This window comes from Typha latifolia, chromosome 10 (assembly GCF_019914945.1).
Source record: "Typha latifolia isolate L0001 chromosome 10, TyphaL0001v2, whole genome shotgun sequence".
In the NCBI taxonomy this organism is placed as follows: domain Eukaryota; kingdom Viridiplantae; phylum Streptophyta; class Magnoliopsida; order Poales; family Typhaceae; genus Typha; species Typha latifolia.
Genome location: NC_133095.1, coordinates 9,238,286 through 9,258,541, shown reverse-complemented (window position 1 = coordinate 9,258,541; position 20,256 = coordinate 9,238,286). Strand labels below are relative to the sequence as shown.

Here is a 20,256-nt window from a genome sequence, read left to right as displayed (position 1 = left end):
CAATTTGATGGGATTTGATACCAAATTGTTAGGCTCTAATACCAATTGATAGGCTCTGATACTAAATTGTTAGACTCTGATACCAATTTGATAAGGCTCTAATACCAATTGATAAGTTCTCAAACTAAAGATAGGCTACGCAATGATTTTTTCAAGATCTGGATGTATTATAGGAATTAGTCCGGACAACTATGGGAAACTATTTGTCAAATATTCTCCAATAGTTAGAAAATTACAAAACTAATTGGGATAGATCCGTATCTTCCTGATCTACAACTTTTGTATTTATGCCTATCGCAGATTCAAACTGTAGCAGGGACGAAAATACAGAATAACGTGGGTGATGGTGGTGGTGACGGATGGAGTGAATGTTAGGGTTATGGATGGATATGGAGATGAGGGTAGATTATGGAAGTGATTAAGGTAAGTACAAGAAGGGAACGAAGTGGTCGAGATCTCAAAGAAGAGGGAGGCTTGACAGTCGAGGGAGATTAGATGTTAAGAGAAACCTTGCCAATGGTAGAGGTGGAAGGATGGTGAAGAGGGAGGAGGGAGAAGTCTAGAGAGAAGATAAGAGGCAAGAAATCAATAATCTAATTCCATAATGAAGTTGGATGCCATCCACATATTTATAGAGTCTAGCTAACAAGTCATAAAATAATATGAAACCCTAATAAACCAACTAAAACAATATTTCTTATCTTCTCCGATTATCTAACGGATTAAGCTTTCGTTTTTCATAGATAAATTCCAAATCTGGAGAAGTCAGAATATAAAAGTTGTAGATCTTGCAGTTGAAGACCTTATCCAACTGGTTTGATATTATTTGGATATGTGTAGAGTATTCTATGAATATTTTCCCGAAATTGCAGAGCTAGATTTAGCTAAATAAATAAAATCATAATCTACTAAGACTCTAACTAAATCAAATAACCAGATAAGATAATTAGACTCAATCCATTGAGCCTAATCTTCATTTGATGTCATCTGATTTGTATCAATCGTAGCATAAGTATGCATGTAATAGATTAGCATGAGTATGCATGTGTTGACTACATAGAGGAGAGTACATTGTATCATTTTTCTCTTGATTCCTATCCTACCTAAATTCCTATTACGTAGTGACTTATTATCGTATTGGATATATGCATATGATCTGTCATTTAGAAGGAAAGCATAAAATATGATTGATAGGATAGTTGATAGAAAGCGTGAGGATACCCAAGTGAGCGCGAGGGTTAGGACGCGCTTGGTGGATGATTGATTGCTCGACATAGTCGCGATCCTATTGGCCTTACGTCCGAGGTCGTTAGTCTGTGTGTGCAGTAGACATTCAGACACATGCCGTTCGCTAGGGCATATGTGGCGAGCTATCCTCTCGAGGTTTCTATCAGCTAAGAAGGGTGTTCGGTCTGGATGGATGTTGATACCTAGCGGGTGGCGAGGTATGGGTATATTTGAGGCTAGCCAACAAGTCCTAAAACAATATGAAACCCTAATTCTAGAGGATTTCCGTCGATCGCATTCGAACGCGCCCGATCGCGTTCGAACGCACCAAAACACATTGTCTCGTATGTGCAAATGTGATGTAGGCGTTCAAACTCGCTCGACCGTGGGCGTTCAAACTCGCTCGACCGCGTTCGAATGCACCATATGCATTCTCTCGTATTTGCGAATATGATGTAGGCGTTCGTAAGGGCATTCGAACGCGACCCTTCCTGCGTTCGAACGCGACCTATAGGAATTTTATTTTAATGAAAACAAACACCAAATGCAATAAGAAAAGATCCTAACTAAGTGTATCATTTGTCAACATGGCCTAAAAGTCTTCGTGCTAAATCGGACCAAACCAAGCACAAATCGTATCCGCAAAGTCCTACCAAGACTCGAATGATCGAGTTGGCTCATCTGACTAGTGCAACCTAATCGACATGCCCTCCAAGTGGAATAAAAAGCTACTTCGCTAAATAGGTATAGTCTAGTTAGTCTCCTCTAGAGCATTTTAGGAAATCAAGCTTGATAGTCCGAGCTTGGATCCCAAAATGTTGTTTGTCATCGTAGCCAAGTGACCTAATAGTTGAGGCTAGCCATGTGCATCATGGGCCCACGGGTTCGGCTCATGTCATGCCCAGGTTATATGCGGGTTTGGCTCATGTTGCGCTCGAGTTATATGTGGGTTCGGCTCAGTCCAGTGGTGCAGGCCTACCAGGTGATTTCACTAGTCATCCTCAGGCTCATACTCATGCTTGAGGTCATGTACATAGGTTCCAAACTAGTTCGCACAAGGTGGTCAAACTGGTTTGCAAAAATCTAGCTTGCCTCGGAAATCGTGCACTTTATTACCTTCATGCAAATAACCTAACCCTAACCCTAAGGGTGAATTTGGAATCTAGCCTAGAGGTATCGCCATAGGTTGCATGGGGGCGGCGATGGCTGTGTTCAGTCATCGATCATCGGCATTCGGCCCCCACTTGGTCCTTGCAGCAATGGAATGTCAAGATGCGGTGTTGGTTGATTTCCACTGTGGGCAACAATGCTGGAGATGCCGGGTGGTCATCAAGGCATGGATCGTGTCCTCAATCCTCTAAGAGCTCTCCTTTCTTGACTCTATCAACATCTTCGCCCACACTGGTGGCTCATCGTCGGTGGTGGTGACAGCGCCGGGGAAACACCCATAGGAATAGAGATGAGTTTCTTAGTCCACCAAAGTTGCTCCTTCCTTATTCATCTTCTTTGATCTCATGCTAACCATCAACTAAGGAATGTCAGCTCTAATATTTGTACCTAGGTCTATGTTTAAAACTTCTATCGTATAACTAATTTGAGAGGGCTTGGTAATCTTAAGAAAGGTGAGGGTGGGGGTTTCAATTTTATGATACCAATGTTACGAACTAGATCTAGATTAATTTGGACATAGAAAAATTATAATATTTTTTATGATGGTAGCCTCATGAGTTAAGGCTCCAATGGTTCTAGTTTCACTTACATCCGATATCAAAATTAAATGTTATAAATAAAACAGTAGAGGAAGGTTGAAAAAGGCATAATAATAAATATCCGATGTTGCGGCGGTCATCGGAGGGCGGCGGATGGTCAAGGGTGGTGATGGAGGTGTCTGCTGGAGAAAGATGGTGGTGAGGGTTTAAAAGATCAGAAAGATTCTACATTTACGATCTCTAATAGAAAAATAAGGACGATCTAACACCTAAATATAAAGATAAAAACGAAAAGAATAATTTGCCTAAATTCAAATTCTTTCAATGATAATAATCAAATCATGAATACTTATATTTATAGTAGAGTCCTAGTGGATCAGATCCACGTACGAATTATTCAATTTATTTAAAATTTAAAAAAATAAGATAAAACTAACTAACTAACCAGACTCGACTTAACCTATGTCGTCGGATAGTAAGGCTTTCGTAACAAAATGAACTTTTTTACCAAACAGACAAACTGTGAGGTCGATTCATGGTCCCGTTGATAACTAAAGTAAATGTATGAACTTGAGATTTTATCTCTAATTTTCTTCAAGGAATTCGACCTAGCAAATACCACGGTGAGAATTCTTGCATGAGAAAGCTTATCTGTCAAGGAATTCGACCTATATGCATGTGTACCGCCTTATTCTTCTTCTCAATATTCTTAGGTCTATACATCTTGCGTTGAAAGTTTGGTATCATTTTAGGGGTAATTTTTCTTTCACTCTTAAACTATTATTTTTTTTTGCGTAATAATTTTTTAAACTTTATTTTTTGTATATAATAACTCCCTAAACTATTAGAAATATCTAATTTAACCCTTTCGATTAGAGAGTCATTATATAAAAAAAAATTTATAAAATCCTTATAAAAAAGAGTAATATTTCAAGGGTGAAAAGAGATTTATACATCATTTTAGGATACTTAGTTGACTCGATGACCCGACCAATTGGCCCAAAATTTTGACGCAATCTTTTCATCTCCCCTCTATTTTTATTTTTATTTTCTCCATCCCTCCTTTTGAGTCCTTTTGTTTTATGTTACCAATTTAAATTTTCCACGGCAATTTCCAAGTCAGCTTTCAATTTCTTTTTTCTTCTTTTTTGTTATATTTCTCCATTCTCCACCCACTCCCAACCAAGCTCTCCTCAATACACTATTTCTCATGCTAGAACTTCAATCTTAGCGACCCATGAGATTGGGTAACCTACCATAGTAACCCTCCGTTGTTAAGTTTTCTTATAATTGCATTTTATTACAAGGGATTAATTTGTCTGTGATTGTATCTTTATTTTTTTTTTCCTCTAGTAAAAGAGATTTTTCCATGTTAAATACTCATTGGTATTTTTTTTGTGATTGCTTGTTTCCGTATCTAGATGACCTATTTAATCTTAGTGTTAGGCTTACATGTACAAAATTTCTTTGGGCGATTTGCACCATATACTAATTTATACTTTTGTATGTACTAATTTATACTTTTGTACGCAAATCTATTTTAGCTTTTTTTACAGCTTTAACTATTTTAGCTATAAAATGACTCTTACACTTATTTAAGTGAACCAAATCACCATCACCTACAGCATTAAATATTGCTTTTCTCTTTTTTTATACTTATTATGAAAGAGAACATGTACTTTCTAAAGAGAGAGGGTACGGAGAGATTTGAATATTCTTCTTCTACTGAAACATAACAATATTCCATTTGTATTCTTTTCAATAAAAAAACAAATATATCATAGAAATGATTCTCTTTTCACCCTATGAACCATCACCATTTTCTACAATTATCTATTGAACTTTTTTTGGTATATAATGTCCATCCTAAACTATCAGAAATACCTCACTTGATCCCTTCCATTAGAGAGTCATTATGTGTTAAAAAAAAGTTCAAGAGGTCATATATAGAAAAGTGTGATAGCTCAGGAGGTGAAAAGAAAATTATCATTATATCATCTTATCTAGAAATATGTTATTAGTTAGTGTATATAAAATTGAATTCAATAAAATATGTCATATTATCTATAAAGGAGTGTATTTGGAATTATGATTTCCGAAATTCCTAGTTAATACTAAGTAATCCATAGTTAGTAACTACAAAATCAATACTTATTAGGGATATAAAATTTTTACCTTCTTGAACTATCACCGATTTCCACAATGACCTCCTGAACTATCAGAATTACCTCACCCCCAACACTATTGACGAAATTGGTGAATTGACCAAATTGCCCCTCCACTTTTAATGGCTAAGCTAATATTAAAATTTTTTTAATTCCTTCATTGCCCTCCACTATTTTCTCCATCTCCTAAAGGTTGATGCATCTCACTACTACAATTGAAGTCCCAGTCGACTTCATCTCTGTTGTAGTAGGGGAGGATAGGGAAATCGATATCTAGGACATCGAGATTGAGGAGGATATCACCAAAGTCGAAGCCATTCTTGACGATTCTAGCACCCCTAAATTGGAGGTCTGGATGAAAATATATAAATAAAATAGTAGAGTAAGGTCAAAATAGGGCAGAACGATAAATATCTAACATTGTGACGGTCGTCGGAGGGTGGCAGACCGCCAAGGGTGGTGGTGGATGGCCATCAGGTAGGATGATTGCTAGTAGAGGAAGATGGCTAGGATTTAGTATCAAATAATTTGGATCCGGTTATAACTTGATTTAGTGTCTCATGTCTTTGATCATCTTGCTGTATAACCAAGTAAAAAAAAGCAATGCAGTAGACCCCAAAATGAGAGAATCTCTGTGTTAACTGGCGCATAGTCCAAATATCAAACACTAGTTGATAAAACCGCCAAATTACAAGTTGTTACAAACTATTAAGTGGTTTTCTGCCAAAGCCTCGATAGATCCCATTAGCCTTCACTACTAAGCTTTGTTGATAAGATGGCAACGACTTTCAACCTCTACTTCCTTCCTCTCTGGCTACCCGGCCATTTCATTCCCATGATAGAAGCCGGCAAGCGCCTCCTTGACGCCGTCGACTCCTTCTCCATCACCGTCCTCGTGATCCGGCCCCCACCCGCGATATCAATCTCCGTCGTCCAATCCTGCATCGACGAGGTGTCCGCCTCCAAATACGGCGCCGACTTCAGCTTCCAGTACGTCCCACCGGTCGATCCCCCGGCCGACTGCGAAGTGGAGAACTTCATGTGGCACTTCATGCAACTCCACGCGCCCCACGTCAAGGCCGCCATTGCTGCCGAGTCCACCACTCCCGCGTCGGCTCTCGTCGTCGACTTCTTCGCCGCCACCATCCTTGACGTAGCCGACGAGGTCGGCGTCCCCGGATACATCTACGTCAGCTCGACTCTCACCAGTGTCGCCCTCACGCTCGGCCTCCCTGCCCTCCACGAGAAAATCCCAGTGGATTTCGAAGAAATGGAAGGGGAGATTGAGATCCCTGGGATTTCTCCGATACCACCGATGTCTATGCCAAGTCCTTTAATGAACAAGAAAAGCGGGAGCTACGCTTGTTTCCTCTACCTAGGCAATCTCTTGCTCAAAGCCAAAGGCATTTTAGTGAACACAGCTCAAGAGCTCGAGCCGCGGATTTTTAAAGCAATCACCGACGGCCTATGCGTTGAAGACCGCCCCACTCCACCCGTCTATCCTATAGGGCCGGTAATCAAAGTTAAAGGTGACATCAAACACGACTGCACGGAGTGGCTGGACGCGCAGCCACCGTCATCGGTGGTGTTTCTTTGCTTCGGGAGCTTGGGCTGCTTCGACGCGGCGCAGGTGAAAGAGATGGCCGTCGGGTTGGAGCGAAGCCGGCATCGATTCTTGTGGACTCTCCGGGTTCCATCTAAGCCAGGTAACGTCCTGACCCCGGTGGACGCCGACCTTGAGACGGCGCTGCCCGAAGGTTTCTTGGAGAGGACCAAGGAGAGGGGGTTGGTGTGGCCGACTTGGGCCCCGCAGACGGAGATACTGTCGCATAAGGCGGTGGGGGTGTTCGTGACGCACGGTGGGTGGAACTCGTCCCTCGAGAGCTTGTGGTTCGGGGTGCCGATGATACCGTGGCCGCTGTACGCGGAGCAGCACTTGAATGCGTTCCAGTTGGTGAGGGAGATGGGCGTCGCAGTTGAGCTCGAGGTGGATAGGAAGAGAGGAGGATTTGTGGAAGCAGCGGAGTTGGAGAGGGCGGTGAGGTGTCTGATGGAGGAGGAGAACTCCGAGGAAGGGAAGAAGGCGAGAGAGAAAGCGAAGGAGATGAGAGTGGCTTGCAGGAAGGCCGTCGATAGAGGAGGGTCTTCCTATGGTTTTCTGCAAAAGCTAGCGGAGGACATCGGTAAACGATCGATATAGGTAATTTAATTACCTTGGATTTAGAGTAAACTTTTTGTCATTATCGTACGTTTCTCGGGTTACGGAATGTCGTGTTTTTTACTAATGCTCATTAATATTAGTAACTCTCGCGGTAGTTGAACGTTCTTTTGGAATTAATCATTTTATCATATATATTATGTTTACATGGATTCTGTTAGAAAATGAAGGCAATCAGCTTCGAATAGCTCAATCTTGCTATTATGAAAAATAATTTTGTGCAAATGGCACATTGTGATCTAGAAGATTGACTAAAATAGGGAGATATATAGCATAAGAAACAAAAAACAAAAGAAGAATCATCTTTGACCTATGCAAACTCTTAGGTGGTAAAAAATTATAGACTCGTACAAAACTGATTAATCTTAAATTACTAAGTAATAAAAATAAGACATAGAAATTTTTTTTGCCCGAATCAATAATAAATAAGACAATGTAAGTTGCCAAAAATTTGATTAAAATGATCAAAGACATAGTCAAAAAAATTTTGAGGAGTTGTGAAGGACCTTTGAGGCAGTACTATATGCAGGCCTCACCCATCCTTCAAAGGAGTCTCACAAGGCAAAGGTGAGAAGTCAAAAGCTCTCCAAACTTGCCGCAACGGGCAGACTAGCCAAATATGAATTAGCAAAGGGTTAATTTATATAAATTACTCTTGGCCATTTATTCCTAAGAGAAATGACTTATAAAAGAACCTCCCAAAGGCTGCCATGCTGCCAAGAGAGCGAAACACCAACTGGGAAAAAGTGACAGGGCGCAATTGAAAAATTGCAAGCACGTGATACGATTCGGACTTTACCGACGTCGTCTCGAGCATGGATTCACTTTAGGAGTGTTTTTATTTCATGTTTTAGTGTTTAATTTCTATTAAAATAAGTTTTCTATAAGTCGCGTTCGAACGCGGGTGGAGTGAGTTCGAACGCAATTTGTGAACGTGGTGAAAGAATATGCTTGTGCGTTCGAACGCGGTGCGTTCGAACGTACCGTGAACGCCCGCATCGCGTTCGCAAATACCGACAGGCGCGTTCGCAAATACCAACAGGCGCGTTCGATCGCGCGTTCGAACGCCTGCATTGCGTTCGCAAATCCAGAAGAGCGAACTCGATGCGTTCGAACGCGGTCGGGCGAGTTCGAACGCGGTCGACGAAAATTGTGTTTTTATGGTTAATTTGAGTTGTTGGTTAGCCTATAAAAGGATGTGGTAGGCAACCAAATTGAGTATTGATTATTGAGATTGAGTTTTGCCTTGCCTCCTTCGTCTTCTTCGCTCCCGTTCTCTCAATCCCCGGCGACGCCGCTTCTAACCTCCCTCGTCCGGCTAATCACCCTAGTCCCTTAGGGGTGGCCCTCTTCTCCCCCTTCGTCCAATCTATCCAACACTTGCCCTAATCCTTCCATCAACCACAACCCTTCCACCATCACTTTTCACCGGTGCCACCCCATTAACGCCGGTCCTCCACCATCCACCATTACCTAGGATCTCGTGCCTCCATCCACGAATCCAAAACAGAGCATCCTGACGTTCGTCCACTAAACGAATGATATCTCGAGATCCCCAACTCCGATTCGCCTGAAACTAGATTTTCTGGAAAGCTCTTTTCTGGGGCTACAACATATCAAAGTTTCACGACGATCCGACGGCGGAATATTTCGGATCTTATTTCAAAGTTCCGTGCAAGATCTAGTCCAGATCTGAGAATTAGAAAAGATCGATCTTTAGCCATAAAGGAGAGATCATATCAAGCTGGTATTAGAGCTCCATAGCCAGAGGTGTGATCGTATCAGCACGCGACGAGACGATTGCGCATTAGATGAAAGAGAATATGATGCCTTATTAAAATTTTGATCAAAACCAAAGTACAATAGATGCTCAAAGGCCTAAGCATCATAGCAAAACTAGATTCAAGGTACACTATAGTAAATAGACAAGACTAATATTTACCTACTAGTATATTATTCAATAGATAAGTGTGGTAGCCATTTTTGTTGACTTTTGGGACAATCAAAGTCTCATTTGTGCCTTATCTAGTTAGAGGAGGTATTTAGGAACCTGGTGTTATCACTAGCCTCCTAAGTATCTAGAGAAGATATTATGAGTCTTGATATTATCTCTAGCCTCATAAATTTTTAGAGAAGATATTTATGAACCTTAATAGCTAAGTTTCATTTTGTCTCTATATAAAGCGCTTGAACATTTTACTTGTAAAGGAATCTAAAAATAATGAATTAAAATAAAAGTGAGAACTTTACAAGATAAAGTAAACTTTCTCGACTTATTAAAACATTTTTCACTTTTCTTGCATCTGCACTACCTTTAATTTGAAGCTTACCTCATCTTGCAAAGAATGTAGAATGCTGCGTAGACTAACAAACCGACTAGTTAAGTCTATGGCAAATAGCCTACTAGTGGTATCACTATAATGATTATAGTTCATTTTATTATGTGGATAAATTTGATTAATCACTGATATGTATCTTTCCTTGTTATATGAAGATATGGTTATTAGCCTCAGGTTTATTTAAATATTTGATGAAATGATCTACAAGCTAATACTGATATGATTCTGATACGATTCAAACTTCACCGATGTCGTATCGAGCATGGATACATCTTATGAGTGTCTTTTTTTTTATTGTTTTAGTATTTTATTTAGAAAAAAATAAGATTTTTATAGGTTGCATTCGTGCGTTCGAATGCACTTATGAACACCTACTTCAGGTTCACAAAAATAGAGAATGTGAAATGTGTATTTGAACACGGTCGGACGCGTTTGAATGACACGTTTGAACGCCTGCATCAGGTTCACATCGACAGAGAACGCTTTTTGTGCGTTTGAACGCGGTCGACAAAAATCCACTATTTTTAGGGTTAATAATTATCATTTTTGAATTATTTGGTTAATCTCTTAAGGTGTGGATGACAACCAAAAAGGGATTATTGAATGAATTGAGTTTTTGCCCTAATCTTCTTCTTCTCCTTCTCTCTCGTTCCCTCATCCCCCGGCTCTGCCGCTTCTAACCTCCCTCGACTAGCCACTAACCCTAGTCCCTTAGGGGCAGCCCACTTCTCCCCCTTCTTCAAATCTCTCTACCCTTGTCCTAACCTTTTTCATCATCTATAATCCTTCCACCACCATCTATTAGAGCCACCGTTTCTTAAACATGCACTTCCTATGACAACAACCAAGAGCCATGGCTGCACGGCGAAACGAGGAGGACGAGATTTCCCCAATAGAGAAGGGGGAAACGGCTACGGGAACTTCCACCCGCAAAACTGCCCAACCGAATCTGAATACGAAAGAGCCTAGCGTTCAAGCCATGATTGGATCTCTTTCCGAATAGATGGCCATCAATAATCAGATGATGATGGAGATGATGCGGGAAATACGGGCAACAAGAGAAGCTATGGCGATCGAAAATACACCAACGACCCCCCGATGCGAGTCTACCACCATGAACCCGCCACCATCGGTTCAAAACCTTCACCAGCAAGAACCTTTGCTGCCACAACCCTATGGGTAGAGACCAGCAAGGATGGTTCCGCCAGGCCAAGTTGCGGGTGAGCCCGTCCGTCGAGCAAACCTAAATGGAGATCATCTTGGAGATCTAGACCCTTGGGCGGGGCAAGACGAACCGGAACCGCGTCGAGTTAACATAAACTGAAGGAGGGATCATCAACCATTCATGATGCATCCTCCTCAGGTTAGACAAGGGCTTGGATATGATCCAGACTAAGACAACGATATCCATGGGCGAACCGTGTGTCTCGAATTTCCAAAGTTCAAAGGTGGTGACCTGGTCGATTGGTTGTATAGGGTGGAATAATTTTTCGCATACCAAAGTATAGCGGAAGAGTATAAGGTAACGCTTGCGAGCTTCCACCTTGAAGATGCGGCACTTCATTGGTTTCGAGTAGCCAATGCGCATGATATGATTGAAAGTTGGGCCAATTTTTACATCAATATCATGCAGCGATTTGGAGCATCGGGGTATGAAGACTTTGATGTTCTTATCTCAAAAGGCGTGCAAAGGACCACGGTTGGAGCATATCAAGAAGAATTTGAGAGAATAAGTAGCCGTTGCCAACCTCCTTGGACTGATCAACAACTTCATAGCAGTTTTATCTTGGGGCTACGGGGAGACATACAAGCCAACGTGAGGGATTTAAGGCCTAGAACCTTAAAGAAGGCATTCGAGGATGCAATACTAATGGAAGACAAGCATCGAGCAAATGAAGATACACATCAAATAGAACTAGACAAGCTAAGATAGTCGCAACCTAGTTCAGCCTACCATAGCAGTAGAAAATGCGGCTAGTATACCAAGAGCTGCTGCTACAATGGTGCCTCCTCGAGCACCCCTAAGACCCTCCCATGATGTGAAGTACGCACCCAGAGGTCCGGGTTGAGCACTCACACCTGCTCAAGCGGAGGAGCAAAGAGCCAAAGGTCTATACTTTCGCTGTGATGAGAAGTTTGTACCTAGACATCGCTGCGCTAAACCGATGGGATCGGTGGTGCTAATAGATGGATTCGAGGAAGCTGAGGATCAGGTTGCAACTAAAGATAAGGGTGTGGCTGAACAGCAAGAAGGAGTAGTGGAGGAGCAGCCCATGGAAGACATTATGACCGAAATCTCCCTCCACGCCTATTCCAGGACAGCCGCACCAAAGACCTTGCGGTAAACGGTGTAGTCAAGAAAACCATAGTGAGAATCTTGATTGACATCGGGTCCACTCACAACTTCATTGACAAGAGGATTCTTAGGAAGATTGGGCTCGGTCGAAACCCACAGACGGGTTCAATGTGACGATAGGAGATGGCACCACATTGCGGGCTGATTTTATTTGCGGAGGTGTGGAGTTGAAGGTGCAAGGCCAAGCTTTCACATTAGATCTTTATCCATTGGCCTTGTGGGGTGCCGACATCATCTTGGGGACTAAATGGCTTTAAAGCTTGGGACCCGTAACATTTGATTTTACAAACCTCACACTTACATTTCAAAGGAATGGTCGGAGAGTTCTCTTGGATGAAAATCAACCGCGGCAAGGGCCAGCATTGCAACCTTTGTTGGGACTTCCATGTGCAAGGGACTGAGCTCTACTCTTACAAATGGCTATTCTTTGAGCCAGAATATCCACCGTCAAATGGAATACCACTGACATGAAGAAGCTGCTGCAGGAATTCAATAACCTCTTCAGGGAGTCCCGAGGACTACCGTCGACCCGTCGACATGACCACCAAATTCAGATCATTCCAATGCACCAATTCAGTCCTACTATAACTAAAATATCGTCAAAGAATACCAAGACATACCTTCGCAATAGAGATTGCAGGAGCATTGGTGAGACCAAAAGGCATCACCCGAAACTCGTAATGCCCGTCTGGAGTTCGAAATGTAGTTTTGTGGATATCCGCCGGGTGAACTCTAATTTGATGATACTCAGCCCTTAAGTCAAGCTTCTACCGAATATAGTCGCCCCTACAAGCTCGTCCAATAGCTCCTCTATGATCGGAATGGATAATGGTCCTTAACGGTAATAGTGTTTAGTGCTAGATAGTCAACACAAAAACGTCACGTCCCATCCTTTTTTTGCACCAATAGCACAGGGGATGAGTATGAGTTATGACTTGGTTGAATGTGGCCTTCCTCCAATATCTCGGCTACCATCTTGGAGATAACTTCCTTTTGTACATGTGGTACCGATATGGTCTCATGTTTGCCGGTGCAGCCTCGAGTACAATCTATATGTGATGGTCCGCCGTTTGCCTCGGTGGTAACTCTTGTGGCTCCTCAAATAGTCCAGAAAAGTTATCTAATAAATTAGACAATTTAATTACAGTACCTGAACTCATTTGAGGCTCATCTCTTACTGGTCCTAACTAAAGAAGATAGGCCAAATCATACGCACAAGGCAGCCCCACCAAAAGCTGCATCGCAAGAATCGGCGAAGACCGAATGCCATCAAGTCTCACATCTTTGTTTCCTTACTTAAATTTCATCTACATGCTTTGGAAATAAAAAATGACGGGTCTTAAGCTTTGTAACCACTGAGTGCCAAGGACAATGTCCACTTCTCGCAGCGCCAATGGATACAAGTCCACAATGATGTCATGTCCTTGCACCCGTATACCGACCCGACGACACAAGCTCTCCGCCTTAAGCTTTGTGCCGTCTCTATTAGCAACGTCAAACCCCGTGGTCAGTTCGGCATCCAAGCCCAATCTCCTCACTAATCTCTCGTCTAGAAAGTTGTGTGTACTCCTGAAATCAATGAGGATGTGCACACAATGCTTTCTAACAAGTCCATCTACCCATAATGTCCTTGGCGGGGAAGCACCCGAATATGCATGCATCGATATTTTCGCTTGGATATCTTCCTCCACTCCCTCCCCAACGGCCTCCTCATGGATCTCCTCTGGACACTCTCCATTATCGACAACTTCATCATCCTCCTCGAGACCGTCAATGAGCATCACACTCCCGATCGATTTGGAATACCGATGATCGGGGGTGAAATGTTCATTGCATCGAAAGCAAATGTCCTTCGCTCTTTGCTCCTCCACTTGGGCAAGTGTGAGAGTTCGAACGGGGTGTCTTGTACCTTCTCTAACATCAAAAGGAGGTCTCAAAGGTGGTCATTGTCTAGTACTAGCAGCCGCTGTCTTTGAATCTCGCAAAATTTCCAATCGGTGTTCTAGGTGCAAACCGCCCATCTCGGTTGCCCCAACTTATTTTTACTGCCATCTTGAGAGTCATATATTTTTGCTCCATCCTCACGGCCTTCTCAAAGGCCTCCTCAAGAGTGGTAGGATATAAAGTACGAACATCCACCGTATCTCCTCTCGCAGCCCTAAAATAAATGTGCTTATCAATGTCGGTTCAAGCAAAGGTGGCTCACAACGACTACTAACTCTTTTAAATTCTTCTTGGTACTCCAATACAGTCGTTCTTTGAACCATCTTGCTTAATGTGGCAGCAAAATCTTCATAAGCCGCTGTCCCAAATCTGCATGTAATCCTCCTACAAAAGTCAGCCCAATCGGTAAATCCTCCATCATGAATAACTAATATATACTAATGCAAAGTCATTCCTTGGAGGTGAAAGCTTATCATCTGGACCTTTGCATCCTCCGTTGTCCCTTAACAATCAAAGTATTGTTCCACTTGAAATACCCAATCAATTGGATCACCACCTTAGAATTTTAGAAAGTCTAAGCGTGCGGTTCCCCCGAATAGCATTGTCGGGCTCATGAAAGATTCTTGGTTCAGGTCTAAACCTTTGTGCATATTGATCTCCTCTAAATCCTCGAGCACGTCCATCACCATATCCAAAGGGATCAACCTCATCCTCAAAGTGCTAATCCTTTTCATTGACGAAGCGCACTGGTGCCGCACGCCTCTCGGGTTCCACCACCGCCGGTCTTGGGTTTTGTATCAGAGGTGGGGGATGAAGTGTAGGCATAGGTAAGAGGGGATCATTGACATTAACATGTCACACCTAGACCTATGGGATATTAGATCGGTGTGATTCCACCATTGGTAGATCAACGTGAAATTTTGATACGAGATAGCTTGGGAGAGAACTTTCCAACGAAACTAATTTCACATAAATCGGATGTGTAGATCGAAAGATATATTTAAAAAGGTAGACAAAGGTCGGAGGGTCAGACCTACGAGATTCAGGTTTGCACGGGATTTGGGATTCGTGGGTGGAGGCACAGACTCCTAGGTATAGGATGGAGGTGATAATGGAGTAGAAGCCGAGTAGTTAATCGAGGTAGCTCGGCAATAGATGGTGGTGGTGGTGGTTTGCGGATGCGGATGCGATAGATAGTTGAAGACTATGATAGGCCTACAACAGTGGTAGCAAAAAAGATGAAAACCATACGGGAGGTAGAGATGGTTAAGATAGAGAGATGATGGGGGAGAAGTAGACCTACCCTATGGGACTAGGGGTATCAGTGGAAAAGGGAGATTAGAAGTTAGATGAGACCGTGCCAACGAATGAGGTGGCGTTGGTTAATAAAGAGGGAGGAGGGAGATGTACAAGCCGGCGGCCAGGTTGAGAGAGATGAAAGGGCAAAAGTCAATTAATTTTTCATTTCAAGCATGCTTAAGATACAGGCCATAAGGCCCTAAATAAATTTAACTAAACCAATCTTCCTTATCTTCTCGGATTAATCCTTCATTTTTCTGTAGATAGATATTGAATCTCCAAAAATTCTAATATGAAAGTTATAGATAAGGAAGTCACCGACCTTCTTCAACTAGTTTGATATTATTCGGATGTCTGTAGAATATAGAATATCCTGCGAATATTTTACTGAAACTACGTAGATCTAGATTTAGGTAATTAAATAAAATCCTAACATACTACGACTTTGACTAAACCACATAAGAATAATAAATAAGATAACTAGACTCGATCCATTGAGCCCAATGTCTTTTGAGGTGATTCGATCTGGTCCAAATTGCATCATTCCACCACGCTTCCGTTCACCTTGTCCTTAAGGTATCTATGGTGGTTTTCAAACCTTTTGTGGTTGTCTAATCCTTGCTTCCAATATTTGAGCTAAGTCCGAGTTCATCTTCTCTAGCCCAGGCTTGATCACATCTGGTCCTTGCAAGTGGCCACTCTTCAGGTCTAAAACACAAAGAAAGTTTGGACACAAATTTATAATCAAGTTGATTAGATCAACTTAGCTTGAGTCTGTCTCATACTCCTAAGTGAATACACCTAACTTGTCCTCGGTTGTGGCCTTTTGCTGGTTCTTCACCTTCACCTCTGTCCTTGGTCGATGGTGGGGTTCACCCTACTCATCCCATGGGTCTTCTTCATGGTTTGCTGCCATAGGTGGTCTAGGATGCAAGGGTGAAAATTCTGCACGTCAATGTTGTGGTTTATCGCACCGAGGCCATCGTACTTGTACAGTTGACCCTTACTGGTTCTATTCTAGCGGTGGAGGATTCTCCTCTGACCTGTGATGTTGTTCATGAGGTGGAGGTCGACGATTTGGTTAGGCAGCAACCAGTTGTGGAGCAACAAAAGCCGCAGCCCTAACTGCTTCTTCCTCATTGTTTCTAGGCAAGGTGCTGCCTTGATTACCTTCTCCACGATTGGTATGATCAGGTGTACACCCTGGACGACTTTGGTTCATGTCAATAAGGGTCGCCTTGATCTCCAACATCATTTGTGCCATGAGCGCCATGGTTTGCGAGAGATCGGGAGGGCCTTCCGTCCGACCTCGCGAGCTTGGTGGAGATAGTGATCTAGACGGACTCATGTGGTCCGTCTCCATGCCTTGCTCTAATGTTTGAGATGATCGCCTCATTTGCTTTGCTGCCTTCGATCTTGTTGTAGCCATGACGGTCTGAGGATCGTTGGCTCTGATATCACTTGTTATGAACCGGTTTGATCTAATTCGTAGCGGTTTTGGGCAGATTTGAGGACGTAACTTTCGAGATATATTTTGGAGGATATAGTTGTTAGATTAACATGAAATTTTGATACAGGTAGCCTGGGAGAGAACTTTCCAATGAAACTATTTTCACATAAATCGGATATGTAGATCAGAATATATCTTCGAAAAGACAGACAAAGGTCGGAGGTCATACCTACGAGATTCAAGTCTGCACGGGATTTGGAATCCATGGGTGGAGACACGAACTCCTAGGTATAGGATGGAGTCATTATGGAGTGGAGGCTAAGTAGTTGATGGAGGTGGCTCGACAATAGATAGTGGTGGTGGTGGTTTGCATATGTGGATGTGATAGATGGTTGAAAATTATGATTGGCCTACAACGGTGGTAGTGGTAAAGATGAAAACCATACGGAAAGTAGAGACAGTTAAGATAGAGAGACGAAAGGGGAGAAGTAGGCCTGCCCTACGGGACTAAGGGGATCGACGGAAGAGGGTAATTAGAAGCTAGATGAGACTGTGCTAACGGAAAAGATGGCGTTGGTTGGTGAAGAGGGAGAGGGGAGATGTAGAGGCCGGTGGCCAGGTTGAGAGAGATCCAAGGGCAAAAGCTAATTAATCCTTCATTTCAAGCATGCCTAAGATACAACCCATAAGGCCCTATTTATAGAGATTAAATTAAAAGTCATAAACAAATTTAACTAAACCAGTTGTCGTTATCTTCTCAGATTAACCCTTCATTTTGTTGTATATAGATACCGGATATCTGAAAACTTCGAATATTTTACCGAAACTGTGTAGATCCAAATTTACCTAATTAAATAAAATCCTAACATACTAAGATTTTGACTAAACGACATAAAAATAGTAAATAAGATAACTATACTCAATCCATTGAGCCCAATATCTTTTGAGGTGATCCGATCCGGTGTCGAATCGCATCATATACATATGTAGATCACTCTATCAAGTCAAATCAAGGCCGAGTCTAACAATACCGACAATCCTCTAAGGTGAGAGCAAAGATAGATCGCGCAATGCATGATGCCGCCAATGGCAATCTATATACTATGTTTAGTTATAGAAGTCTTTTATGTCCCTATAGTTAGGCCTAATTACACTTCATTCTCTTATAGTTTTATTTGTGTCAGTTTGCACCCTTATTATTATATTCAAATTAAAGGTATTATTTTATTCATCATATTTTATTAATCTACAAGTCGAATTTGAAGATACTTATTAACAAAAAGTTGTTAATAATTGGATAAGTTTTCTAATGCATTTAAATTAAATGCATAATAACAATAAGATTTCAAATAACAAAGATACGACATAATATATTTATCATATCTTTGTTATCTAAGATCTTATTGGTATATTTTTAAATACATTGAAAAATTTATCCAATTATCAATAACTTTGTCTCTGATGAGTAACTTCAAATTTGACCCATAGATTAGTTAAATATGAAAAAAAAAATATAATTTCAGTTTAAATATAACCATAAGAGGGTGAAGTGATACAAATAAAATTATAAATAGTTGGAGTGAATTTAGGACTAACCACAGGGGAATACATGAAATTTCCCATTATTTACATGTAGGGATTAGGCTTTAAGGTTTTAGTTTGTATGGATCCATAGACAAGTAGGCAAGTTATGTGCCAAGCTTGGAGGGGCACAATACTATCATCACTTAACATGCGGTCTCGGTGAGGTAACCTATACATTGTGGATTAAAAAAAGTTGAGTTAAAGTGGATTGCATAGCCCGATTGACTCAAGGTTAGAATTGCTTGTTTGAGCTTGAGACCTCCCCAACGTATGATGTACATGGTAGTGTGAGACTAACTCAATGTGAGATGACTATGTGTTAGGTGGATAATGGGTCAAACGACTAAGGTCCTTTGACTATGGTGATAGATTATCAGTCAGCTTTGTTCACTGAGTATTGTCAGGTGATATATCTGCTAGAATCATTCTCTCCTCTTGGTAATGCCAAGTGAGTGCCAGAGGATGAAAGCCATGAGTGAATGTGATGTAAGTAGGGTCAATGTGATGAAGTAGGGTCATCACAATTGATTGACGTCCAAGTCTTGAGAGGTGGTTGATGAAAATGAGAAATAAAGCTAATAGGGAACAAGTATAGATGACAACGACACAATCATTGTGGCATATTTGCGCTTGTGTTCTGCATTGTATGATGACCTAAGATGTTTGATGTTATTTTATGTTGGTTTGATTATAACTTTGGTAGTTACATATCTTATTAATTTCAGAATTAATTTATAATTAAAATTAGTAATTAAAGGAATTTAAAACTCAAATATTATAAGAACTTTAAAAGTTTTGTAACGGCCATAATGGTCATTTTAAAATAATTAATGGGCTGAATTTATTTGAAAGTTACAAGTTTTGAAGAAATTCAAAAAGCCTCGAATACTTATGCATACCCCCTTTGTTCACGAGAAAATATAATTACAATTCAAATACAATACTTGGCTACTTCTTTCTCAATTTTTCTCTTATTTATTATTTTGATCGGATTGAAGAAGTGTGGTTCTCAAAGAGAAGCATCAAAGGCCTGTGCCAGCGACGCATGAATGAGGTTCTGGGTTGTACCTTAAAAGAAAGATAGGTGAGTAACTGTAACAACCCAACCTTAAAAAAAATAAAAATAAAAATTCTATTGCATGGCACGACGTGGCCGGCCTCGTGCCATGCAGTGGCAGGAGGGGAGGGCGCCATGCGCCCCAACTGCCAGCCTGGCCAACATTGGGCTCGCCACCGTCGCCGGAGCTTCCCTCCTCCACCGCCTTCTCTCCTCTCCCTCCCTCCTCTCTCTCTCTCTCTCTCTCTCTCTCTCTCTCTCTCTCTCTCTCTCTCTCTCCTCTCTCTCTCCTCTCACTCACTCTACTCTCTCTCGCACTCCTTTCTCTCCTCATTGCCGACACCGCCCACCGCCGCCCGTGAGATCTCTCTTTCCTTTCTTCTTCCTCTCTCTCTCCCTCTCTCTTTCTTGCCTTGAGCTCGAGCTCATCGAGCCGAGCTATCGGCGAGAGGCCGGGCCGGGCGGCTAGCAAAGGGGCCAAGCCCCCTCCCCACCGGCCTGCCCGCCGCCTCCTCCCTTCTCCTTTTTCTCTTCTCTTCTCTTCTTCTTCTTCTTTTCTTTCTTTCTTCTTCTTTCTTCTTCTTCTTTCTTCTTCTTCTTCTTCCTCAGCTGTTCCCCCTTTCGCATGGTCTTGGGCTCGGCCCAAAGACTATAGCGGCATGATCTTTGAGCCCAAAGATCTGTGACAAGGGATTGCTCCCTTTTAATTTGTTTACACTAATTATATGATTTAGTTTCTAAAATTTAGGTAAATCAATTTATCTAGATGGTAGATTATTTTGATAATTTACGGTCACTAGTATAAGTATTAGCTAAGTATGTTTAGTATAATATTTTATTAATTATAGTTATAAATACTTGCATATGATTATATATAGTTTAGCCATTGTTTATTAGATTAATACATG

General features: G+C 41.7%; 1 protein-coding gene across 1 annotated transcript; it reads left to right on the top strand.

The window, feature by feature from the left end:
* The first annotated feature begins 5,926 nt into the window (after window positions 1-5,926).
* LOC140796699 (malvidin galactosylase UGT88C3-like) lies at window positions 5,927-7,362 on the top strand. The gene has a single exon (XM_073149782.1). It carries the CDS (start codon window positions 5,937-5,939, stop codon window positions 7,299-7,301), a length of 1,365 nt encoding a protein of 454 aa, XP_073005883.1. The 5' UTR covers window positions 5,927-5,936; the 3' UTR covers window positions 7,302-7,362.
* Window positions 7,363-20,256: the final 12,894 nt, after the last annotated feature.

Excerpts from the sequence above, each read along its gene's own strand:
- LOC140796699 (XM_073149782.1), top strand. The coding sequence starts at position 5,937 with ATGATAGAAGCCGGCAAGCGCCTCCTTGACGCCGTCGACTCCTTCTCC.